This window comes from Bos indicus x Bos taurus, chromosome 7 (assembly GCF_003369695.1).
Source record: "Bos indicus x Bos taurus breed Angus x Brahman F1 hybrid chromosome 7, Bos_hybrid_MaternalHap_v2.0, whole genome shotgun sequence".
Taxonomy (NCBI): domain Eukaryota; kingdom Metazoa; phylum Chordata; class Mammalia; order Artiodactyla; family Bovidae; genus Bos; species Bos indicus x Bos taurus.
In genome coordinates, this window is record NC_040082.1 from 93,432,326 (window position 1) to 93,452,657 (window position 20,332).

Here is a 20,332-nt window from a genome sequence, read left to right on the forward strand (position 1 = left end):
CTTGACAGGACCACCCACCCTCCAGGACTGACAGAAACAAATGCTCCTTTCAGCAGCTGGGGCAGACTGGGACAAAGTCTGGAAGTGGGCCCCTTGCAGTATCTGTGCCCCATAGAATCACTGCACTGGGGAGACAGGCTGGTTGTGACAGCCAAGTACACCACCACTGGCACTGGAGACTCAGGCCCACTCAGGACTCGGTTTCCATAAAGAGATTTTTCTCAAGAGGCTGAGGGCAGTGGCCTCTCACCTCAAGGGTCCACACAGCTCCAAGGGCAGAAAGGAGACTGAGTGGCTTTGGTTCCTCAACCTCAGGTGGTTACCCCACAACACACACACAGAAGCAAGCAGCTTTCAGGAACTGGTATTTATTATCAAAGTCATATTCGATGTCAACAAGATGCCACAACTACAAAAAAAATTGCGCACATTGCAATCTCAATGCAAACAGTCAAATGGAACCCCAGTCATTAAAAAAGTAATTCAAATTACCCCAAAAAGCAACTGAATTTTTTAAACATCTTTATACATCCAGCCAACAAATTAAAATGGTTAACAAGAAAAAATACAAATTCAGAGGTCTGGTATCGATGTTTAAAAAAGGCAACTGCTTAAGCATTTCTATCGATTCGAACATCAATCTCTCGGCCACTCAGCTTCATCCCATTCATCATCCGGCAGGCTCTCTCAGCCACCTCTGGCGACTCAAACTTAACCACACCGCACCCCTTGGACTTCCCATTCTCCATCTTGATGTCAGCATACAGCACGTGGCCTGGGCACAGGGAGGGAAGAAGAGACCACAACTCATCAGGCAAACCCAGAGCTCAGTCTGGGCTCCACTCAGTCCAGATCACCTGTTGGATTTCGGTTGACAGAGTCAAAAGGGAGAGCGGCCCTTGCGCCTGACGCAAGAATGCTCAGAACACAGCGGCTGGAACCCGGCTACCATGGCCCTCCACCACACTGCCATTCTTCTGCCCACGGGACAACAATCTGACTCATGATAAGCAGTCCTGAAAGTACACCTTCATGCTCAAGAGTTATTAAAAAAAATACGCTGTGTGAAGCCAACTTTATAGGCAAATTTTACAGAGGCTTCACTTTTAATACACTGCTCCTCTGTGTTTACAAGGCCATCGCCAATACCATGGACACTTCTGTACTGTCCAAATACAAGCTTTGTAATCATTAACAAGCAGGTTATTCCTTCAAGCTCTGGTTAAGCATCCTGGTTATGTGTCAAGCACTGTGGAAAACAATACAAGGGAAGAGCTACAGAAACGCAGGGCCAAGAACACAAGTGTAGCGGGGCTGGCCTGCACAGCACTAGGGCCATGAACTCTGCTTAAGAGAAGGTCAAGCCCTGGAGGGCTTCTCACAGGCAAGTTCTAAAACAGCTTGGGCAGACACTAAGTGGTACAGGGCTTGTAGTTTTGGATTTCTCTTGCCAAGAGAGGGACAGACACCTCCAGGCCTGGGAGGGGAAGTGGCATGATCCACTTGACTTTTCTACTACAATCTGTGAACTAAGGAGTAGGGAGAGAGGGCAAGAGGGCAAGAAGGCAGGCTATGGCTCAATAACTGACCCAAGAGAAGAACCAGGAGAGGCTGCAACATTGGTGAAATCTGAGTTACTGCGGCAAAAGGAAATGAGAAAACACTGAGGAAGCCTTGATCCAGAGTCAGCCAGGCCTCTGGCTTAAGGCTGGGGCTCCCAACTTGCCATGGTTCAAAGAACAAAAGTGGTGGGGGTGAGGGGCAGTGCCTCACCCAGAGACAACAGAACTTCCTTTTGGCCACAAAGCAAGCCATCCAGAGTGGCTGCCCGGTTTGCCAGGAAACCACACTGCACACAAACTAACACCTGCCCTGAGCCCGGGAATCCTCATCCGTGCCTGCTGGGTGAGTGCTCTTTGAGACACAAACCCATGGTGCGGTTGTGGAAGGCACCCTTGTCTCAGATGTACTTATTTTACTGAGCTTTGTCACTTAGAAGCCATGTGATCTTGGCAAAGTGACTTTGCCTGACTCTGTACAATGAGGACAATGCCCACCTCTTTTCAAAAACCGGAAAAGGCACACTGCAAAGATGAAATGAGAACAGGGGTGAAGAAGTGTCTGACACATAACAGGAAACTCAACAATCGGCTTGAGCATTTGCACAGGCAGAAAAATGGCAAGTCCCATCCGTCCTCTATAGAGTCATGGAAGGTGTCTACAAGACAAGGATGGGAGCCTTGACACAAGCCACAACACAAGGAAGCATTTAGGAAGCTGCTCTCAAACACTTACCGCATTCGTTGAACTTGTCTTTTAGCATCTTCCATGTAAAATCAAACGGGAGCTGAGAGTGGAGAAAGGGGGAACTGGTGAGTGATGCAACCAAATCCTAATGCAGAAACCTAAAATGTCTCAGGATGCCTTTAAAACCTCTCATTACACACAGATACTGGCTGACCTTCACACTGCGGTGATCAGCAGAAAACAAGTCTGTCTGGGTGAGGTCCTAAACTAGCACAGCAAGTTCATTCCCTGTTATCTGAGGCAACTTCACACAGGGAACAGGACGCACAGCTGCCCGTAGTCAACAGCCCACAGAACCACAGCACAGTGGCTAAAAGTGGTCCATCTGGTAAAGGTAATTCAGATATAGCCTTCTCCCCACTCTGAATTGTCATGCCAGGTATTTAGCAGCTCATCAAGCTGAGAGTTAAAAAAAAACAAAAACCCTCAAGTTCTCCAGATCACAGTCTTCTCTACCTAGTAGTCAGAGAAGCCCAGGATTTCACAAAACCCACTATTTCTGCTGCACAAGTGTCGTAAGCTCTCATGTTCCCACCTCATTCTACCGACACCAAACCTTGGGGACAAAGGCAAGGTGGCCTTGCATGCTAAGCTCTCCTTCTGAGGCCATCCCCTCTCACTGCAACCTGCCACCCTTGGTCCTGCTGACCTCTGCCTCCCTCTTCCCCATGTGCACAGGGGCCGAGATGTTCCTGAAGAGCCACTTACATTTCTCACAAATATCTGGCAGGCCTTCCTGGCCACCCCAGGGGCATGGCCTCCAGCTCCACCAAAGGAACCCGCGAAACTTCCTCCAAAGTTGCCACGCTCCATCTCGATGGCACGGTCAAAGCTGGCACCGCCACCGCCACCCATGGCCAGGCCCATGCGCTCAATGCCAGCGCCCAGGGCCGGGCCCATGGCAGGACCCATACGCTCTAGGCTGTTGGCGCCCATGCGCTCCAGGCCCATACGCTCGAGACTGTTGGCGCCCATACGCTCCAGGCCCATGCGCTCCAGGTTGTTGGCGCCCATGCGCTCCAGGCCGGTGGCCATGCGATCCATCACGGGGCCCATGCGCTCCAGGCCTGCCCCCATGCCTGCGGGCACCATGCGCTCCATGCCCAGGCCCATGCGCTCGATGGCAGGGCCCATGCGCTCCACACCAGAGCCCATGCGCTCGATGGTCTGGCCCACACGGTCAATGGGTGCGGCCATTCGCTCGAGGCCAAAGCCCATGCCGGCACCCATGCGCTCTACGCCAGAGCCGATGCGCTCCATGGTCTGGCCCATGCGCTCGATGCTGGAGGCCATGTGGTCGAGGCCCAGGGGGCCCATGCGCTCGATGCCAGAGCCCATGCGCTCGACGGAGCCCATGCGGTCCATGACCAGGCCCATGCGCTCAATCTCGGAGCCCACACGATCCATGCCGTGGCCCAGGCCTGCGCCCATGCGTTCCATGCCGGCCCCCCCGATGCGGTCAATGCCAGGGCCCATCCTCTCAATTCCAGGGACACTGCCTCCGCCTCCACCTAAAATGGAGACACAGAACAGGTGTATATCAGGGGCTTGAGGACCTGTATGCACATTGTGCCTGGAGGGCTCCCTGGGTGCAGAGGCCTGGGCAGTTTACAAGCTCAACCATGGTTCAGCAATAATTTATCATAGATAACCCTCAAAAGCTGGGTAGTGAGTACATCATTCTTCCTACTTCGGTGCCACAGTTAATTTCCACAGAAAAATTTAAAAGGGGGGAAAACCCACCCGAGGACTTTTATCAACAATGTCCTTCACATCACTTTGAGGGTGCTGATACTTGGGACAAGCTTTGTGAGCAACAGACATCAATTCCTGAGAACTCTGCAGTGCCCCCCCAAAAAGACATTTATAGGGGTGGGGGACAGAAGCCCCACACTCAGCTGGTCACCCAACCAGCTTACATGGAATATAAATAGTGACAATTAGGATTGCTCACAAGCTCTATCATCCCCCAACCTGTCCTCTACAATCCCCTGCTGGTAACCAGTTTGGCTGCATGTCCTTAGCACCTCCACAGCATACAGAAGTTATTACACAGCCATGTGATCAGGAAGAGACAAATAAAACCAAAATCAACACTAATACAGACCCTTATCTATGAATGAACACAGCCAGCCACTTCCAATGAACCTCACTCTGTCTGTCAGGGAAACCGTCACCTGACTGTGCCATGTGTAACTCTGCCAGCTTTGAAAGAAAAAGCCGATGGCACTGCAGAGAAGATTCTGGAAGTGGCCTGGGATCAGTCCCTCACTGCCATGGTTCCTGGTTCAGCTGGACACTGAACTACGGCAGGTCAGCAGGGCACAGGGACCCTGAGATACCTGCAGTTTTAGAGAGGAGGGTCTGCTCCATCACCAAGGCACCGCCCACCAAGTTTTTCCACATGCAAAGCCCAAGGGTTCCTCTCATTCAAGTTTCACCACCACCACCACCACCACCACCACCGGCCTCTGAAAAATGAGCAGCTGAGCACCCAGCCTGCCACTACTGAATCAAGTAGCCAAGGCCAGGATGCAAATCAAGAAGAGGAGATTCTTTGATCCTCTAACTGACCAAGCCCATGACCTTGCACAAGGCATGCCACTTCTTGGTGACTCTTTTCTTCTCTGAGTAACAACATACCAAGTGGCAAAATATAAACATAATTTTAAGTATATTAAACTTCCAGAGCCAAAATATCTCAGAAACTATAAAAATGTTAACAAGTCTAGAGAGGTTGGATAGCATACCCAAATGATTATCAAAAATGAGTGTGACACTTTAGATGCCAAGAGCAGCAGAGAACTAGGAAGAAACAGTACCCACATGGAATTCTAGAATCGGCCCACCACAGAGTAACTCCAGCAAGTGGAGTTAGCAAGGACATGCCAAGATGCTCAGAGCCATAAGAAAAAAAAAAACAAAAACTTTTTTCCCCCCCCTTTTCTGAAATAACTACATTTAGTTTTAGGTACCCGTCAAAAAAGGTGTACTAATGCAAGAATGTATTTCAAAATATTTATAGCATTCATCACTGGGCAGTGAGATTTCAGGTATTTACGTTCTTCATAATTTTCTGAATTTGAGTACATGTATACAGTCCATTTGTTATGATTAGGTGGTGTACACTTTTATAATCAGGTTAAGATATTTACTTTTAGCAATTTGCAATTTTACACTAGAAACAAGTAAGTCCCCAGATCACATGGACATTCTGACAATGGCAAAAGTGTACACATTAACTCATTTCCTTTACAGACCAACCCTATGAGGTAGGTACCATGATAGCCCCATTTTACAGCATGAAAAACAGAGAAGTTCAGTAACTTGCCAAGTGTCACACAGCTAAGAGAAGGCAGAGCTGGTTCCCCACCCCAGGCAGTCTATTTTTGAGCCCATGCTTTCAGCACTACACTCTACTACCCCCAGTAACACAAGCCTATTCTAAACATCAAAACATCAAAACTAAGCGTTTCCTACCTCCTCCCTGCTTTGCAATGATCTCTCCTCTCTTCAGGGCATTACTTAGGATTTCTAAGGAAATCAGGAAGAAAAAAAAATTAGCCAAATTCCTCTATGGAAATAGAAATTTATCACAGATTCCAGAGCAGGACTACTACTAATTAAAAAAGGAAAGGGGGAGGGGTTGAGAAACACACACACAGACAAGGTCATTTTACTGGGAAGCTGCAAGAGTCCTGACGACGGGTCAGATGGCAGGACCCATGGAGCTCCAGGCCCAGGCCTGCTCGGGAGGGCCTCTGGAAAGAGGCACCCGTGAGCTGAACTCGGTAAGTCACAGCAGGAACGGGGGGCCAGCAGCCCAGTTTTCTAAAGCCGGTCCAGACCCTCAGGACTCGCAGACTGAAGAGCACACTCACCCGCCCATTTCCAGTCAACCCCTCACAGGTACTCTTCAACAAACTGCTGTAGCTACACTGAGAGCCCAAACCATAAAAACCAGCAGTAACCCTGTGCAGTGCTGGAAGTTCGTCCCAGTCCACAAGCCAGGCCAGGCAAGGCGGTAGCCAACTGAGCCCACCAGCCCTGCGTGGAGGGAGCTACATGTGATGGTGACCAAGTGACGGACGCCACCGCAGGCGAACAAACCCCAATATGCTCAGCTGTCCAAAACAGCAATACTGCTGCTTGCTTGCTGGAGGTTCAGAAAAACCTATTTTAAGCTAGTGTTAGCGTTTCAGTTTCTTCTGGGTCTTTCATTATGTAAGAGAGACCTGTCCCCACCCTCTCACTGGTCTTGAAGAGTACTAAGCAACATGGACAACAGCCATACAACACATCTCATATTGTGACGAGGAGACTGAACCCTCGCCCTGCAGCTGTTTTAAGTGTTACAATTACCTGCTAAAGGAAGGGGGTGGGAAGGTACACCAAGAAGCAGACCTCCCACCTGCAAGCAAGACCAGGGCTTACTCTTGCATGACGCCTGGGAGCCTGCTCTGTATGCCCAGGCCTGTGGTTTAGTTCCTATAATATCACATGGATCAAACCATTCCCTGCAAAAGACTTCGCAGTCGGCCCACTGCTGATTTGAAGAGAAAGACCAAATTATTTTCACAAAGGGCATTCACAGGCCTCTCTGCTCTGACTCTCAATTTTAATCTGTTCTTCCCATCCAAGGTAGACCAACACCTCCAAGCCTCTGCAACTGACTCTGTCAGCCCTCTCTATGGGCATGGACCCTTCTACCATGCTGAAACCCAGCCCTCCAGCGTGCCCTGCAGTTACTGCATCATCTTCCTGCACCCCCACCACTTCTACCAGTCAACTAGAGTGGTGCTTTTATAAATCCTAACACAGAGAAAACAAGAGCCTTTGTGTGGTGCTCACATGGTTGCCAAGAGCCCAGGAGCCAGCATCTCCACGGCTCCCTCAATTAGGTCACTTCTCCGAGTTGACCTGTGGCGCTGCCCTGAGCCACTCTTAGCATTACTCCTAGGTGACAGCACACTCTTCAAGGTCAAGGATCCATCTACGTCCCTGCAGTACAAAGTACAGCTGTCCGTACAGAGAGGTAGAGATCTACTGCCTTGACAGGAAGGGACACCGAATGGCACACCAAAATGACCTGTCAAATAAGCCACACAGGAATACAAGGCCAGAAACTGAATCTGAAAAACCACCCAGGCAACTCCTCTGAAAACCTGACTTCAAAATTTGCTTTGTTACAAAGACCGTTTTGCTAACTTGGGTCTGATCCTAAGAAGCAAGAGAACAAAAGCTCTTTACTGTTGCTATGGCCACTGTGGGAAGGCTCAGGACAAACAGGATGCGGTCTCAATCAGAGAGAAGGCCCAGAGGAGCAGGAGAGACCGAGGCCGGCAGTGGCCGTTCTGTATTCAGGTCGGGAGAGGACAAGTTTCCTGGCACCACACAAGAGGACCTCAGCAGGCCACCTCCTTCCTGGGCCACCACAGGACCTGGGGCAAAGCTGACAGCCTCGTCAGAGCTGAGAGGTACCCAGAGCAGCAAAGGATCAAGGCTCAAGAGGAGGAGAAAGTGCCTGAGGGAGCAAAGTCATGTGCCATTTTGTTCTCATCTACAAATTAGTATCTGCAGTCCAACGACAATAACTAATTTTTTTAATATCCCACCATTCCAAGACACAAAAACAAAGACAGTTATGGCAACAAGAAACTTGTAACTGACCTAATCACTTACCCCCAAATTCTAAAGCTCAATCTAGAATAAAGCAACAGTCATAACAAGCAAGCCAGGAAAAAAATCTTGACTACCAGTCAATGTCGATACAAGAAAAGTCACTCAACTTTCCTAACCACGGTCAGGGGGGTAAATGAACCAAAGTTCAACCGGCTACTCTGAAAGAAACAGTTCTTAATAATTCCTGATTTTCATGACGTAAACACAGAAGACTGGGTTCCTGGAGATAAGCTGCAGAATGTTGAACCCTGTCTCACTGATGACAAATTTTCTAGGGCCTTCATAAATTCTAAGAATACAGCTCAGCTCACACAAACTAGACATAAAAAGCTTACAATTCTCACACCTAGCCCAAGGTGTCCCACAGAGACAGAGGCTGAGCACTCTGAGGCTAGGACCTAGCAGCCGCCTATCTGCTCAGGATGATGTGCCAGTGAAGATGGGGAAAGGGGGCATGTGTGTGGCGGGGGGGAGTTATCCACGTTCTAAATCTCCTGAGAGAAACAAACTCTAGAGCCCATGAATAGCCAATCTCCTTGTTCCACGCTAATTAACAGAGAAGAATTAGGCTGACAAATTCTTAGAAACATCTAAGCTCAAAACAGGGGAAACCAACTATGGAAAAGTAAAGAATATACTGCTCTGCAAACTAACCAAAACTACATTTAGATGGACCCAGTACTCAAAGTCTTCCAACATTAGGAAACTTCCCTGGTTCACCAAGAGCTCTTTCACATGCAAGAGCAAGCACACCCTCATTCAACTGGAACCCTACAGGCCACTGGACTAAGGAGACTCACACCCCCGCTGAGCCTTGACAATCTTCCCCATGACTAGAGAGCCACAACCTCACATAAATACAGCAGTCTTAACTCTGCAGCAAGAAAACACCTTATACCAATGTGAAAAAAGCAGCCATTTGAAAAGACTGAAACAATAATAGTGCTGCTGCTGCTATCAATAAAAAATTCAAGGACCAAAAGTTTGTATCAGGTCTAGAAAACATACAATTTTTTAAAAGCCTTCAGAAAAATAGCTGACTTGCCTAAGAACCTCCCAATATCAGGGTGAGCCTGCACCCCTGGAGGGTTGACCCTGCCCACATGGGGTCCATGGGGCCTTCTTACCCATTCCTCTGCCAAGGGGCTCTCCAAAGCTTCGAGACATTCCCATCTGCTTTCTGGCAAAGTCTCTCTCAAATCCTCCACCCCTGCCACGCTCCATCTCTGTGGAGAAAAACATTACCCTCGGCCTTTCCAGGAATGCCATTATGTTTTAGACATTAAACCCCAAAACTATAGATACACAACAACTACCAGCAAGTCAGCACGTTTAGTTTTCTACAGGAAACCAGTATTCATCCTCTATTCCTTAAAAAAGCAAGTCACCACAAATGAATCCCTGAAAATACCCTACCTTCAGTCCACTGAGATGTAACTTCCGCTTACATCACAATCACACAGAGAGTGCACTGAGCACCCACTCCCGCAGTAGCTGGCGTGGGAAGACTACAGGAGAGCCTGCCCAGGTTACACACAGCAGCAGCAGCAGCTACCCGCTCTAGGGCACCCCCTCATGCTTGCCCAGCCCAGGGCCTTTACATGTGCTATGATTTCATGGACTCCTCATAACCAGCCTGCACACCTGCATCACCCTCCACCACTACTGGCCCCAAAGTGAGGCTCAATGACTGAGAAACTGACCGATGTCATATGCTCCATAAAGAGGGAGGCAAAGGCTGGAACCTAAATCCAACACAGAAGTCCACGGTCCAGTCACCAGCACAAGAACAGAAAGACACCTGTGGACAGACAACACAACTGCTCTTCCAATAACTGGAGCAGTTTGATCTATATAATGGGGTTTGGGAACTTCATTCTTCTACACTGACTGCAGGAATACTTATTACTTTTTCACAACGTCTTCTAGAAACAAAGGTCTTAGCTCCTGTGCGGGAAAAGCCCTGCCACTGCTGTCACCTGTTTGAGAAACCCTTTCAGGATTCCTGTCATTCACTACTTCTTCCCTTGTACATTCCTCTAAAGCAAGACAGAGTGTGCATCACACTGTCTCCTTTCCATATTGAAAGGTCCTTGGAAAATCTGGTTTATTAATTTGCTCCTGAGAAACATGAGGTGTACAGGTGCTATATAATGGATGCTTTCTATTGCACAATTATCAAAAATGCAGCTGGAGCCCCTATACTTTCAATGAAGCAAATGAATGCATTACATATTTATAAACATGGAAGCAGGCCAGCATTATGAATTAATAAGATACAGCAGATAACAGCAGTGGACTTCAGTCACAATTTGAATCCACCCCACTGAGCGTCACAGGTTGGTGGCTTGCTATCTGCTAGAAATACATCTAACTCAAGCAAGCCTGTGTATGGTAGGCAGAACAGAAATCCCAGAGTGGTAACGGATGGGAGCTCTGCCGTGCACGTTTAATCCTTATCATAAGCCCATGAAGAACGCAACATCCCCCAACAAAGAAATCATATGCAGGCATTAACGTGTTGGCAAAGGCCTCAGAACTTATCTTCCCAAGCACAGGGAGCACTATACAAACTCCAAGGTACTCTCCCCAACACAAAAAGGAGAGCAAGAGTCAGAGAAAGAAGTTTCACTGTCAAATACTGCATCAAACCAATCACTGCTTGATATGTAATGACCTTCCCATAAAAAAATGTTTGTATGTATCCTAAGATTTGACCCTCACTGGCTGGTTGACTGGCCCTGAGAATCTGATCTCTAACAGTCTAATGTCAGCACCCGTGACCATAATGGGATGGCATCATGATCATCAACTAAACATTAAGAGTTAAATCTGACACATCTTTATTAACTTCTCCAGTGACTGAAACCTTCCTTGGACCCAGCGCCCAAGGGCTCTGAAGCCAATTCAACTCAAATCTCAAAACAGCTCCAGTGCAGGAAACCTCCAACTCTCTGCTGCAGAGGATGGAGGAGGACGACTCCGAGTCTGGATCTGGGAACATCCAAGAACACAAGAGCAACAACACATCCTCCACTATGGCTCTTCAAGACACTCAGCACTTGGAACCTTGAATCACCAGGCTCACAAGCGTAACTGCTGAATTCCATTGGCCAGGTTTCCCAAGACTTAGTCCCCATGGCTCAGCATAGGCCCACCCTCATTTCCATCAACTTCTAAATCATATCACTCCACTCCTCAGAGCAACAACCCAAATCTCCTTTTTAATGGTTCATCTGCTCTGAGCAAATACTTCATCAAGCCAGACTTCTCCAATTCTTACTTTTTATTAAAAATCCCATGCACACATGAGCTAAAGACAAGCCTGAAAGTACACTGGAAACACAAACCTCTGTTCCTTCATTTCTTATTATTCTTCCTAAATCTTTTTATCATCATCTAGAACAAGGTACTCCATGAAGAAGAAGGGCAGCTTATTCAACAGGAATCTGTCTTTCCAGTTTGATAGTTACTATCTATCCTAGTAAGGTTCTTACTTGCTCTATACAGTCTTCACATGGTATGTTACACAGACCAGCAAAGAAACATTTAAACCGAAATCCTTACGTGTATAATAACTGAGTTACTTTGCTGTATAGCAGAAATTAACAAAACACTGTAAATCAACTATACTTCAATTTTAAAAGTTTTAAAAAAAAAAACAAAAAAACCCTCCAGCCCCCAATTCTTAATAACTTCTCATTCCACAAAAGTTAGTAAAACAGCAGCATTCCCACAGCTGTGGGTCACAGAGGATTTCAGAAAGACTCTCAAAAGCAGCAAGATCTTCATGGCCCTCTATAGCCCTATTTGGGGGAAGGATAGGGTGGGAGGGAGTGGTGTCTATGTTGGAGACAATTCTAAAAGGCAGGATCTCAGATTAAGAGCCAAGCTCTGGAGTCAGACAGCCTGGGTCCACATTCCATCATTACTAGCCATGTGACCTTAGGCAAGTCACTCTGGGCCTCAATTTCCAATGAAATGGGGATAACAGTACCTACACATCATATGGTTCTTACAAGAACTAAATGAAATAACAGTTTTATCATTATACTTGACATAACTATGTCTCAGTTATTAAGATGGGAGGCCTGTAAGATTTAAACAGTAGTACACCAAATTTCACATGATATAAATACAAAATTAAACAAATGCTGCATCCACTCCCAATTTGCAGACATCAGAGCAGATGATCAAGCCTCACCCAGTCCAGCACTCTAGGGGAGACAAGTGCTGGAGGCCACAGGAATGCTTTAAAGTTTTTAAAGTTTTATTGGACAATTACCGGGAAGATCTGAAACAGAAAACCTCAAGAGTTTAGTAACTAAGAGAATGAACACTTGCCTACCATTAAATCTAGCTTCTGGAATACAAACTATTTAAGGCAATTCAAAGTTAACAGATTCAGCACAAAAGTGGGAGGGTGAAATCACTTATTAAAAATCAGTCTGCTGCCTAAAGGTCACCTAGAGCCAACAGACAGGAAAGGGTAGGTAGGCACACAGAGCTTACCGTTTATTCTGCCCATGTTCATCCCAGATCCAAATCGACCCATGTTTTCCATACCACCACCAAAGGGTCCTTCCATGCCTGAAAGAGACATATTTACATTTTAGCAGCAGCCTAACAAGACTCAAAGTGAACAGGAATAGAAAATGTTTTCACAAGTTTCACCTAGGGCATGTGCTGCCAAAAACTTACCAAGTCTTAAGGGCTTTTGGAGAAAAAAGGCTAGAGCCCTTACTTAAAAATCACTATCTTCAAAAGGCTGATCTGATCCAATCCAGTCAATGAACAGACAAGCAAAGAGAGACCCAGAGAGATGGAGTGACTTGCCCAAGGTCACAGAGCTAGTCAGTGAGAAAGCCAGAACCAAAAGCCAAGTCGCCCAATAGAAGGATCAATGGGTAAAAGTAATCTCTAGACTTAAACTGTTTGGAAACCCAAGTGAAAATTTCATGCAGGGCTTAAGAGAAAAGCAAAAGGGAAGAAAAGAGGGGAAACCATACCTAAAAGTAGTTACATTCATACTTCATTTGAGTTGTCTTACCTCCCATTTTATTTATTCCAAATCCTATGCCTTCCATTCCCATTCCTTAAAAAGAAAAAGTCAATGCAAACTAAAATTATGTCAAAGCCGTAATGTTTGAACTTAAAAAGCACAAGAAATTCCAAACAGCAAAAAATATCCCTGACTCCAAATATAGTTTAATTGTCAAGGGGGAAAAAAAAATGGGGTAGGGGCTCTTCCATTTCAACTGACAAACTAGTACATCCCAAGAAAGCAACTTATGCCTTTAACTAAATAATCATCCTGTGACTCAAAATTTGATAGTGTTCATACAGTTTCACTAAATGACCAAGTTAGACATGAAATGTTAAGTTTTAGGAAGAGAGTAGGGCACATTCACTTTTTAGAAGCTTACTTCAGGGAACAGAAGTACATTTTAAAATCTCCTTTAAAGGTAAAATTCTCTAAGAGCAGTTCCTAAAAACACTGAGGCTTCCCTCTCCTCAACCCCAGACTCTCCTCTGAGGTGTCAGGTCAGGGGATGTGGTGTTCAGATCAGTAAAGCCACCTGAAACACTTTCTTCAGCCCCAGAGCTTAATCTGGGAGGGAGACAAAGGAAAAGCAGAACTGACGGTAGCAGGGTTGAGAGTATCCATCTTGCAATTCAAAGAACTGCAAGCAAGACATAAGTCTGAGGCCGTAAAAACGCAGTATGTTTAAATGATATGAATGCCTCATTGCACAAAAACACCAAAAAGTGAAGTTTAAAGTTCATTCTACATGTCAAAGCTTTAATCGTTAGCTATTGCTTTTCTTCTTAAACAGGCCTAGGAGAGCTATGTAGTCATGCGACGAGGCCCTCCATGTCTTTCTGCATCCGACAATGCCCCTGCCTCAAGAAGCCCTGTAAACACCAGGGGACAGCCCACAGGCATCTGGGTGATAGATGGTGGCAGTGAGGTGGTCCCAAGATCAGGAATTTCTGTCACTAACTGATAGTGTGACCTTGAGCAAGACCATCTCTCTGGCTTGCCTCCTCTTATCCAAAGGCTTAACTGAGTATCTCAGCTCAGAAGGACTTGTGAGGATAAAATGCAAAGCACGAAAGTATTCACTTGGTAAAAATGCAAAATACTGCCTTAATCAAAACGTTAGTTAGTCGCTCAGTCGTGTCTGACTTCTTGTGACCCTCTAGGCTCCTCTGTCCATGGAATTCTTTAGGCAAGAATACTGGAGTGGGCTGCCATTTCCTTCTCCAGGAATCTTCCCGACCTAGGGATTGAACCCATGCCTCCTGCACTGCAGGCAGATTCTTTACCGTCTCAGTCACCAGGGAAGCCCAATTAAAATGCATCAAAGATAAATAAGGAAGGAATTAATTTGTCCCAATATGAGCCTCATTCCACTTGAACTACTCAATGTCCAATTATCCCAAAAATTATTAAGATAACTTTAACTTCCCCAGAAATCCCCAGTCAAGAGGCACACTGTACTTCTCACCTGCAGGTCCCAGGTTGCCCATTCCAATGCCTTTATTCAAATGGTTGGCATCAATAGGCTGCCCTCCTGGTCCTAACCCCATGCCAATACCACCAAGTCCATCTGAAAGGAAATGAGAAAGTCAGAGTATTGATTCTACTTCCTTAGGAAGCCCTGACCCTAAAAGTTAAAAAGACCCTTTGTTTACTGTGTAGTAGCTGTTACACTCGCCCCACCGCCCATCTGCACCACCAAATCCAGGGCCTAATCCATGATTCAACACTGATGCATTTGGGAGCTCTCCCTTTAAAGGCATAAGCTCTCCTAAAACAACAGGGACTAGAATGTGTGATCTATATAAAACGAGCGCAACTAAAAATCAGTTCACATGAGAACTACAGAGAAGATCTGTGAACAACAACCCACACAGTGACAAGTTGTGAGCACCTACTTGTTTCCCTGAATAGTGAAATGAGAAATGTTTAATCAGAAAAGGCAACTGGAGACCTCACAAAGAAAGCAGCACAAATACACCCAACCCTCATCTCTCAACCTGGTGACCCAAAGGACTTTTCTCCGGAAAAAAACAATGTGATAAACCAGCCAATTAACACATTGGGCTTAGGCTATTCTCTGACTCTGCTGCAGGTGGTTTGAGTAATGAAGCTAGTGTATCCAAGGAACCCATCTAGTACCCAGAAAGCTTCCTGAGCCAAGGACTGCACCCTACCCACAGAATACAGGCCAATCTCAAAACAGCCAACGAGGCCTCAGAGTGTATGATACTTGCAATGCTCTGGGTGATTATGGCTTGGAGGCTAAGACCAGGTGAGATTTTTAAAAATAGGAACAAAGTTCACTTAAAAAAAAAAACAACATTGACAAAACAAAAAAACAACAGTTCTCCAATTTTTAATCTGATAAAAACCGTGTTCTGAAACCGCACATAAACAGCAGCAAGAGCTCACCAAGGTTACTTACTCCCCAAAGCACTGAAGTCAACCTGAGATTTTCTGGGGAAACCAAAAGCCACAAATAATGGGCTCCCTGGAGCCCAGGGTGCCAGTCTGGCTGCCAAGCAGCCCTCACCTCCTCCTCTAGGCACAAAATCAGCAAGAGCCAGCACCCTGTTCCTGGTAATTACCGTAAGAGACCACACAGATTATGACAAGGAAATGGGGTCCATCTCTAAATAATGCTAACTTTCAACAGATTACCCATCTTATATTCGTGAAACCATGGACTTCCCCTCAAAAATCTGTCTCTACTATGCTTCTATAATCCTAAACTGCAAACAAGAATTAGTATGCTAGTCTAGGCTCCCATTCAATTCAACCTCTGATGGCTAAGCATTAGGCATGAGCCACTGCTCCAGACAGGAGGTGGCCCTGGCCGGCCCTCCAAACACCTCAACCCCACAGCCTCACGTGAGGAAAAGTCCTCTCTCACAGACACCAGCTGGTCTGGCCCTATCCCAAGCCTCAGTCTGCCTCCCACAGGCCAGCCCTGCCTGCACTGCTGACACACAGCCCCTCAGGCCACCACAAACCTCCCCTCCACTGCTCCCTGTGCTCAGACTCCCTGCCCTTCTGTGGGCTCACCCAGGATGACTTCACTATTACCCGCTCTTCCCACCTATGCCTTCCCTGCCCCAGGATGGACTTTCACCTGGATGTCACAAATAACCCTACATAAAAATTCTGACTGTTATACTTCACACACCATAAACTTCACCCTTTCTCCAGGCCCTGGCAATCACAATCCACCTGTCTTATGAACTCGCTTATTCTAGACATTTCCAATAGACAGAATCAAATTCATCCATACTGTAGCATGTTACCAGTACTTTGTTTCTTTTTTACAGCTGACTAATAGTCCACTGTATAGATTTACCATGTTTTATTTACCCATTCATCAGCTGAAACCATGCAGTCGTGAATATCTGTGTACAGGTTTCTGTGTGGGTACAAGGTTTCAGCTCTCTTGTAGTGTACACCTAAGAGTGGGACTGCTAGGCCATATTGTAATAACCAATCTCTTCTGAACCCAAGTGCAAGCTGGCTTTCATTTTTTTTTTGCAGTTTGTTTCTTCCCAGCTACACCTTCTGTGTCCTGGGCAGCCTGCCTCACCGCAATGTAATCCTAACAACCCTTCCTATATTGTCTCTCTGCTTATTTTTCACCCCAAAAAAATTTATAAGGAAAACAATCTTTTTGAATGTTTTGCTCAAGAACAGTCTAGATAACTGCAGACTGACAGCCCAAGTTCAAATGTAATTGTAATTTTCTGGTTAGAATATGTTAAATTCAAAATCGTAGCCATAATAATTGAGACACTTACGGGGAAGTTGTTGTGGACGCTCAGGAGGGAAAAAATCTCCCTTTGGTAAGGCCCTCTCATCCTGAAAGAGAAAGTGAATAAATCTCAGTATTCCCTGCAGCACTGCCAGCATCAGCAAAAGCTGGAAACAATTCCTATCAACAGAGGACAGATCAGAGACATGATGATACACCCATGCCACGGAAGAACATGCCAAGTATAAATAAAAGAATATGGGGGAAAAAAAAGAATACGGGAGAGTTGCGATCTTTCATGTAAAGGGGGAAAGATAAAAAATAAACGTTCACGTCACTGTGGAGGAAGAATGGGACCTGGACACAAAGTAAGAGAAAGACTCTCACACTCAACTTTTCATGTGTTCTGACTTTTGAATCACATGAAAGTGAAAGTCGCTCAGTTGTGTCCAACTCTTGGTGACCCCATGGACTGTCCATGGAATTCTCTAGGCCAGAATACAAGTGGGCAGCCTTTCCCTTCTCTAGGGGGTCTTCCCAAGCCAGGGATGGAACCCAGGTCTCCCGCATTGCAGGTGGATTCTTTACCAGCTGAGCCACAAGGGAAGCCCAAAAACACTGGAGTGGGTAGCCTATCCCCTCTCCAGCAGATCTTCCCAACCCAGGAATTGAACCGGGGTCTCCTGTATTGCAGGTGGATCCTTTACCAACTGAGTTATCAGGTGATAACTTGATGTTATAATGTGATAATGTGAAGCAATTATCTATCCAAAAAGCTAAACTGAACGCTTAAAGGAACAAAACAAATCCTTAAGAGTTTCTTCTGTTTTCTTCCTGACCTTCAGTCCTAACTAGATGACCCTCAGCACGTTCCAGTCATGCCTGTATTAATCATTAATACTGTTATCTTTGGCATCTTTGGCACAGCCACAGCTGGGCTAATGTTTATACTAAAATGCTCCAAAAGAACTTTAAAGGCTTTCTGAATCAGACTTCATTATGTTTACAACAGATAGGATGCTAACCAAACATACTTTTAATACTCTGAAAATTGAAACCTATGTATATAACCATTCTCTGAAACCAACCATTTGCTCAAGCAGGATACAGGATACTCAAGTGACTCCTGATCATGCAAAGGAAAAAATATCTGAAGAGCTGCATGAGCAAAAGTTATTGGTTATTTCTGTCATAAATTTGCTCAACATACTGCAGACTCTGACTCAGACTGATCCATAAATAGAGCAGAATGGCTATGTGCATGTACACTCTTAAATAATCCCATGTTTTTGCTAACCTTATTTGAGTATATTAAAGAGATCCTTGGAATTCCCTGGTGGTCCAATAGTTAAGAATCCACCTTCCAATGCAGGGGACACAGATTCAACCCCTGGTCCAGGAAGATTCCACATGCCATGGAGCAACTCAGCCCATGAACCACAACTACTGAAGCCCATGTGCCCTAGAGCCTGTGCTACACAATAAGAGAAGTCACTGCAATGAAAAGGCCTGTGGCCCACAACTACAGAGTAGCCCTCACTCCCAGCAACTAGAGAAAGTCAGTGTGCGGCAACAAAGATCCAGCACAGCCAATAAATAAATAAAAGATCCTATTAACTTACCATTTTCACGTGCATTGGTCTGTCAAACAGCAGCTGGCCATTAAACATAGCTGATATTACAATTAAGGCTATTTCTTGCAATTCTAAAAACACGCATAGCACGAGAGAAATACCCAAGAGAAAAATACTCCAACTGCTGCCACCAGTCCCTCTAAGTAGTGAATTTATGAGTAATTTTGATTCCTGCTTATACTTTCAAGTATTTGTTCCTACAGTAAACATAAAAGCAACAATAAACAAGGCTCAAGGGGGATAAAACGAAACCTCTGCTTACTCCTTAGGTGTGGATCTTCATTCAAAAAACCTTAAAAAAAAAAAATCTTATACTTCTCACTAAACCATTCTCCTCTTAAAAAGCACTCACATTAGGGACTCCCTCCATGGTCCAATGGTTCAACGTCATGCTTCCAATGCAAAGAAAGCAGATTTGATCCCTGCTTAGCGAACTAAGATTCCATGTGCTACATGAACGCCCCCTTCGCCCGCCACCTCCCCGCAAAAAAAAGAACAGCACTGACATCAGTTTTCCTACTGCGTCCAATAAGCCCGGTCTTCTAGCATGTTTTGAAGTACTGTGTTTTCTGGCTAATATACTCAGTGACAATCTTACCAGAGTTTAAGATCAGTGTTCCTGTGTGGTATCCTCTCTGTGGTCACTCTAGAGTGAGCAGCCTAGAGTCAGAGAGGTGCTTCTTCCAGAATGTCAATCCACTGGAGAAGACAGGCCCTGTAAGGATTTACCTCTCCCTTCAAATCAGACCCTCTAAAAAGAAAACCCTGGAGAAGACCACCCATTGACATGTGCCCATTTTCGAACCATCGCTTCTATCTACACAGTATTGGACTCCCGTAATAATATCCACAGTAACATATTCTCAATCCCAAAGAAAGGCAATGCCCAAGAATGCTCAAACTACTGCACAATTGCACTCATCTCACATGCTAGTAAAGTAATGCTCAAAATTCTCCAAGCCAGGCTTCAGCAATATGTGAACTGTGAACTTCCTGATGTTCAAGCTGGTTTTAGAAAAGGCAGAGGAACCAGAGATCAAATTGCCAACATCTGCTGGATCATGGAAAAAGCAAAAGAGTTCCAGAAAAAGATCTATTTCTGCTTTATTGACTATGCCAAAGCCTTTGACTGTGTGGATCACAATGAACTGTGGGAAATTCTCAAAGAGATGGGAATACCAGACCACCTGTCCTGCCTCTTGAGAAATCTGTATGCAGGTCAGGAAGCAACAGTTAGAACTGGACATGGAACAACAGACTGGTTCCAAATAGGAAAAGGAGTACGTCAAGGCTGTATATCGTCACCCTGCTTATTTAACTTACATGCAGAGTACATCATGAGAAACGCTGGACTGGAAGAAGCACAAGCTGGAATCAAGATTGCCGGGAGAAATATCACTAACCTCAGATATGCAGATGACACCACCCTTATGGCAGAAAGTGAAGAGGAACTAAAAAGCCTCTTGATGAAAGTGAAAGTGGAGAGTGAAAAAGTTGGCTTAAAGCTCAACATTCAGAAAATGAAGATCATGGCATCCGGTCCCATCACTTCATGGGAAATAGATGGGGAAACAGTGGAAACAGTGTCAGACTATTTTTGGGGGCTCCAAAATCACCGCAGATGGTGACTGCAGCCATGAAATTAAAAGACAGTTACTCCTTGGAAGGAAATTTATGTCCAACCTGGATAGCATATTCAAAAGCAGAGACATTACTTTGCCAACAAAGGTCCGTCTAGTCAAGGCTATGGTTTTTCCTGTGGTCACGTATGGATGTGAAAGCTGGACTGTGAAGAAGGCTGAGTGCTGAAGAATTGATGCTTTTGAACTGTGGTGGTGGAGAAGACTCTTGAGAGTTCCTTGGACTGCAAGGAGATCCAACCAGTCCATTCTGAAGGAGATGAGCCCTGGGATTTCTTTGGAA

The 20,332-nt window shown here is 45.6% G+C and overlaps 1 protein-coding gene across 18 annotated transcripts in view; it reads right to left on the reverse strand.

Moving 5' to 3' along the window:
- Positions 1–352: 352 nt before the first annotated feature.
- HNRNPM (heterogeneous nuclear ribonucleoprotein M) overlaps positions 353–20,332 on the reverse strand; it is a 40,179-nt gene continuing 20,199 nt past the window's right edge. For 3 of the 18 annotated variants that reach the window (XM_027547504.1, XM_027547501.1, XM_027547513.1), the window contains 10 exons: positions 18,398–18,447; positions 16,822–16,882; positions 14,502–14,603; positions 13,040–13,084; positions 12,502–12,579; positions 9,117–9,215; positions 5,788–5,841; positions 3,016–3,818; positions 2,296–2,347; positions 353–775 (listed from right to left, as the gene is read on the reverse strand). In XM_027547504.1, the coding sequence (XP_027403305.1) occupies positions 612–775; positions 2,296–2,347; positions 3,016–3,818; positions 5,788–5,841; positions 9,117–9,215; positions 12,502–12,579; positions 13,040–13,084; positions 14,502–14,603; positions 16,822–16,882; positions 18,398–18,447 (1,508 nt within the window). In that variant the 3' untranslated portion in view covers positions 353–611. Of the gene's footprint in view, positions 858–2,295; positions 2,348–3,015; positions 3,819–5,787; positions 5,842–9,116; positions 9,216–12,501; positions 12,580–13,039; positions 13,085–14,501; positions 14,604–16,821; positions 16,883–18,397; positions 18,448–20,332 lie in introns of all 18 variants that reach the window. The other 15 variants (XM_027547519.1, XM_027547517.1, XM_027547514.1 and 12 more) reach the window with 9 other exon arrangements.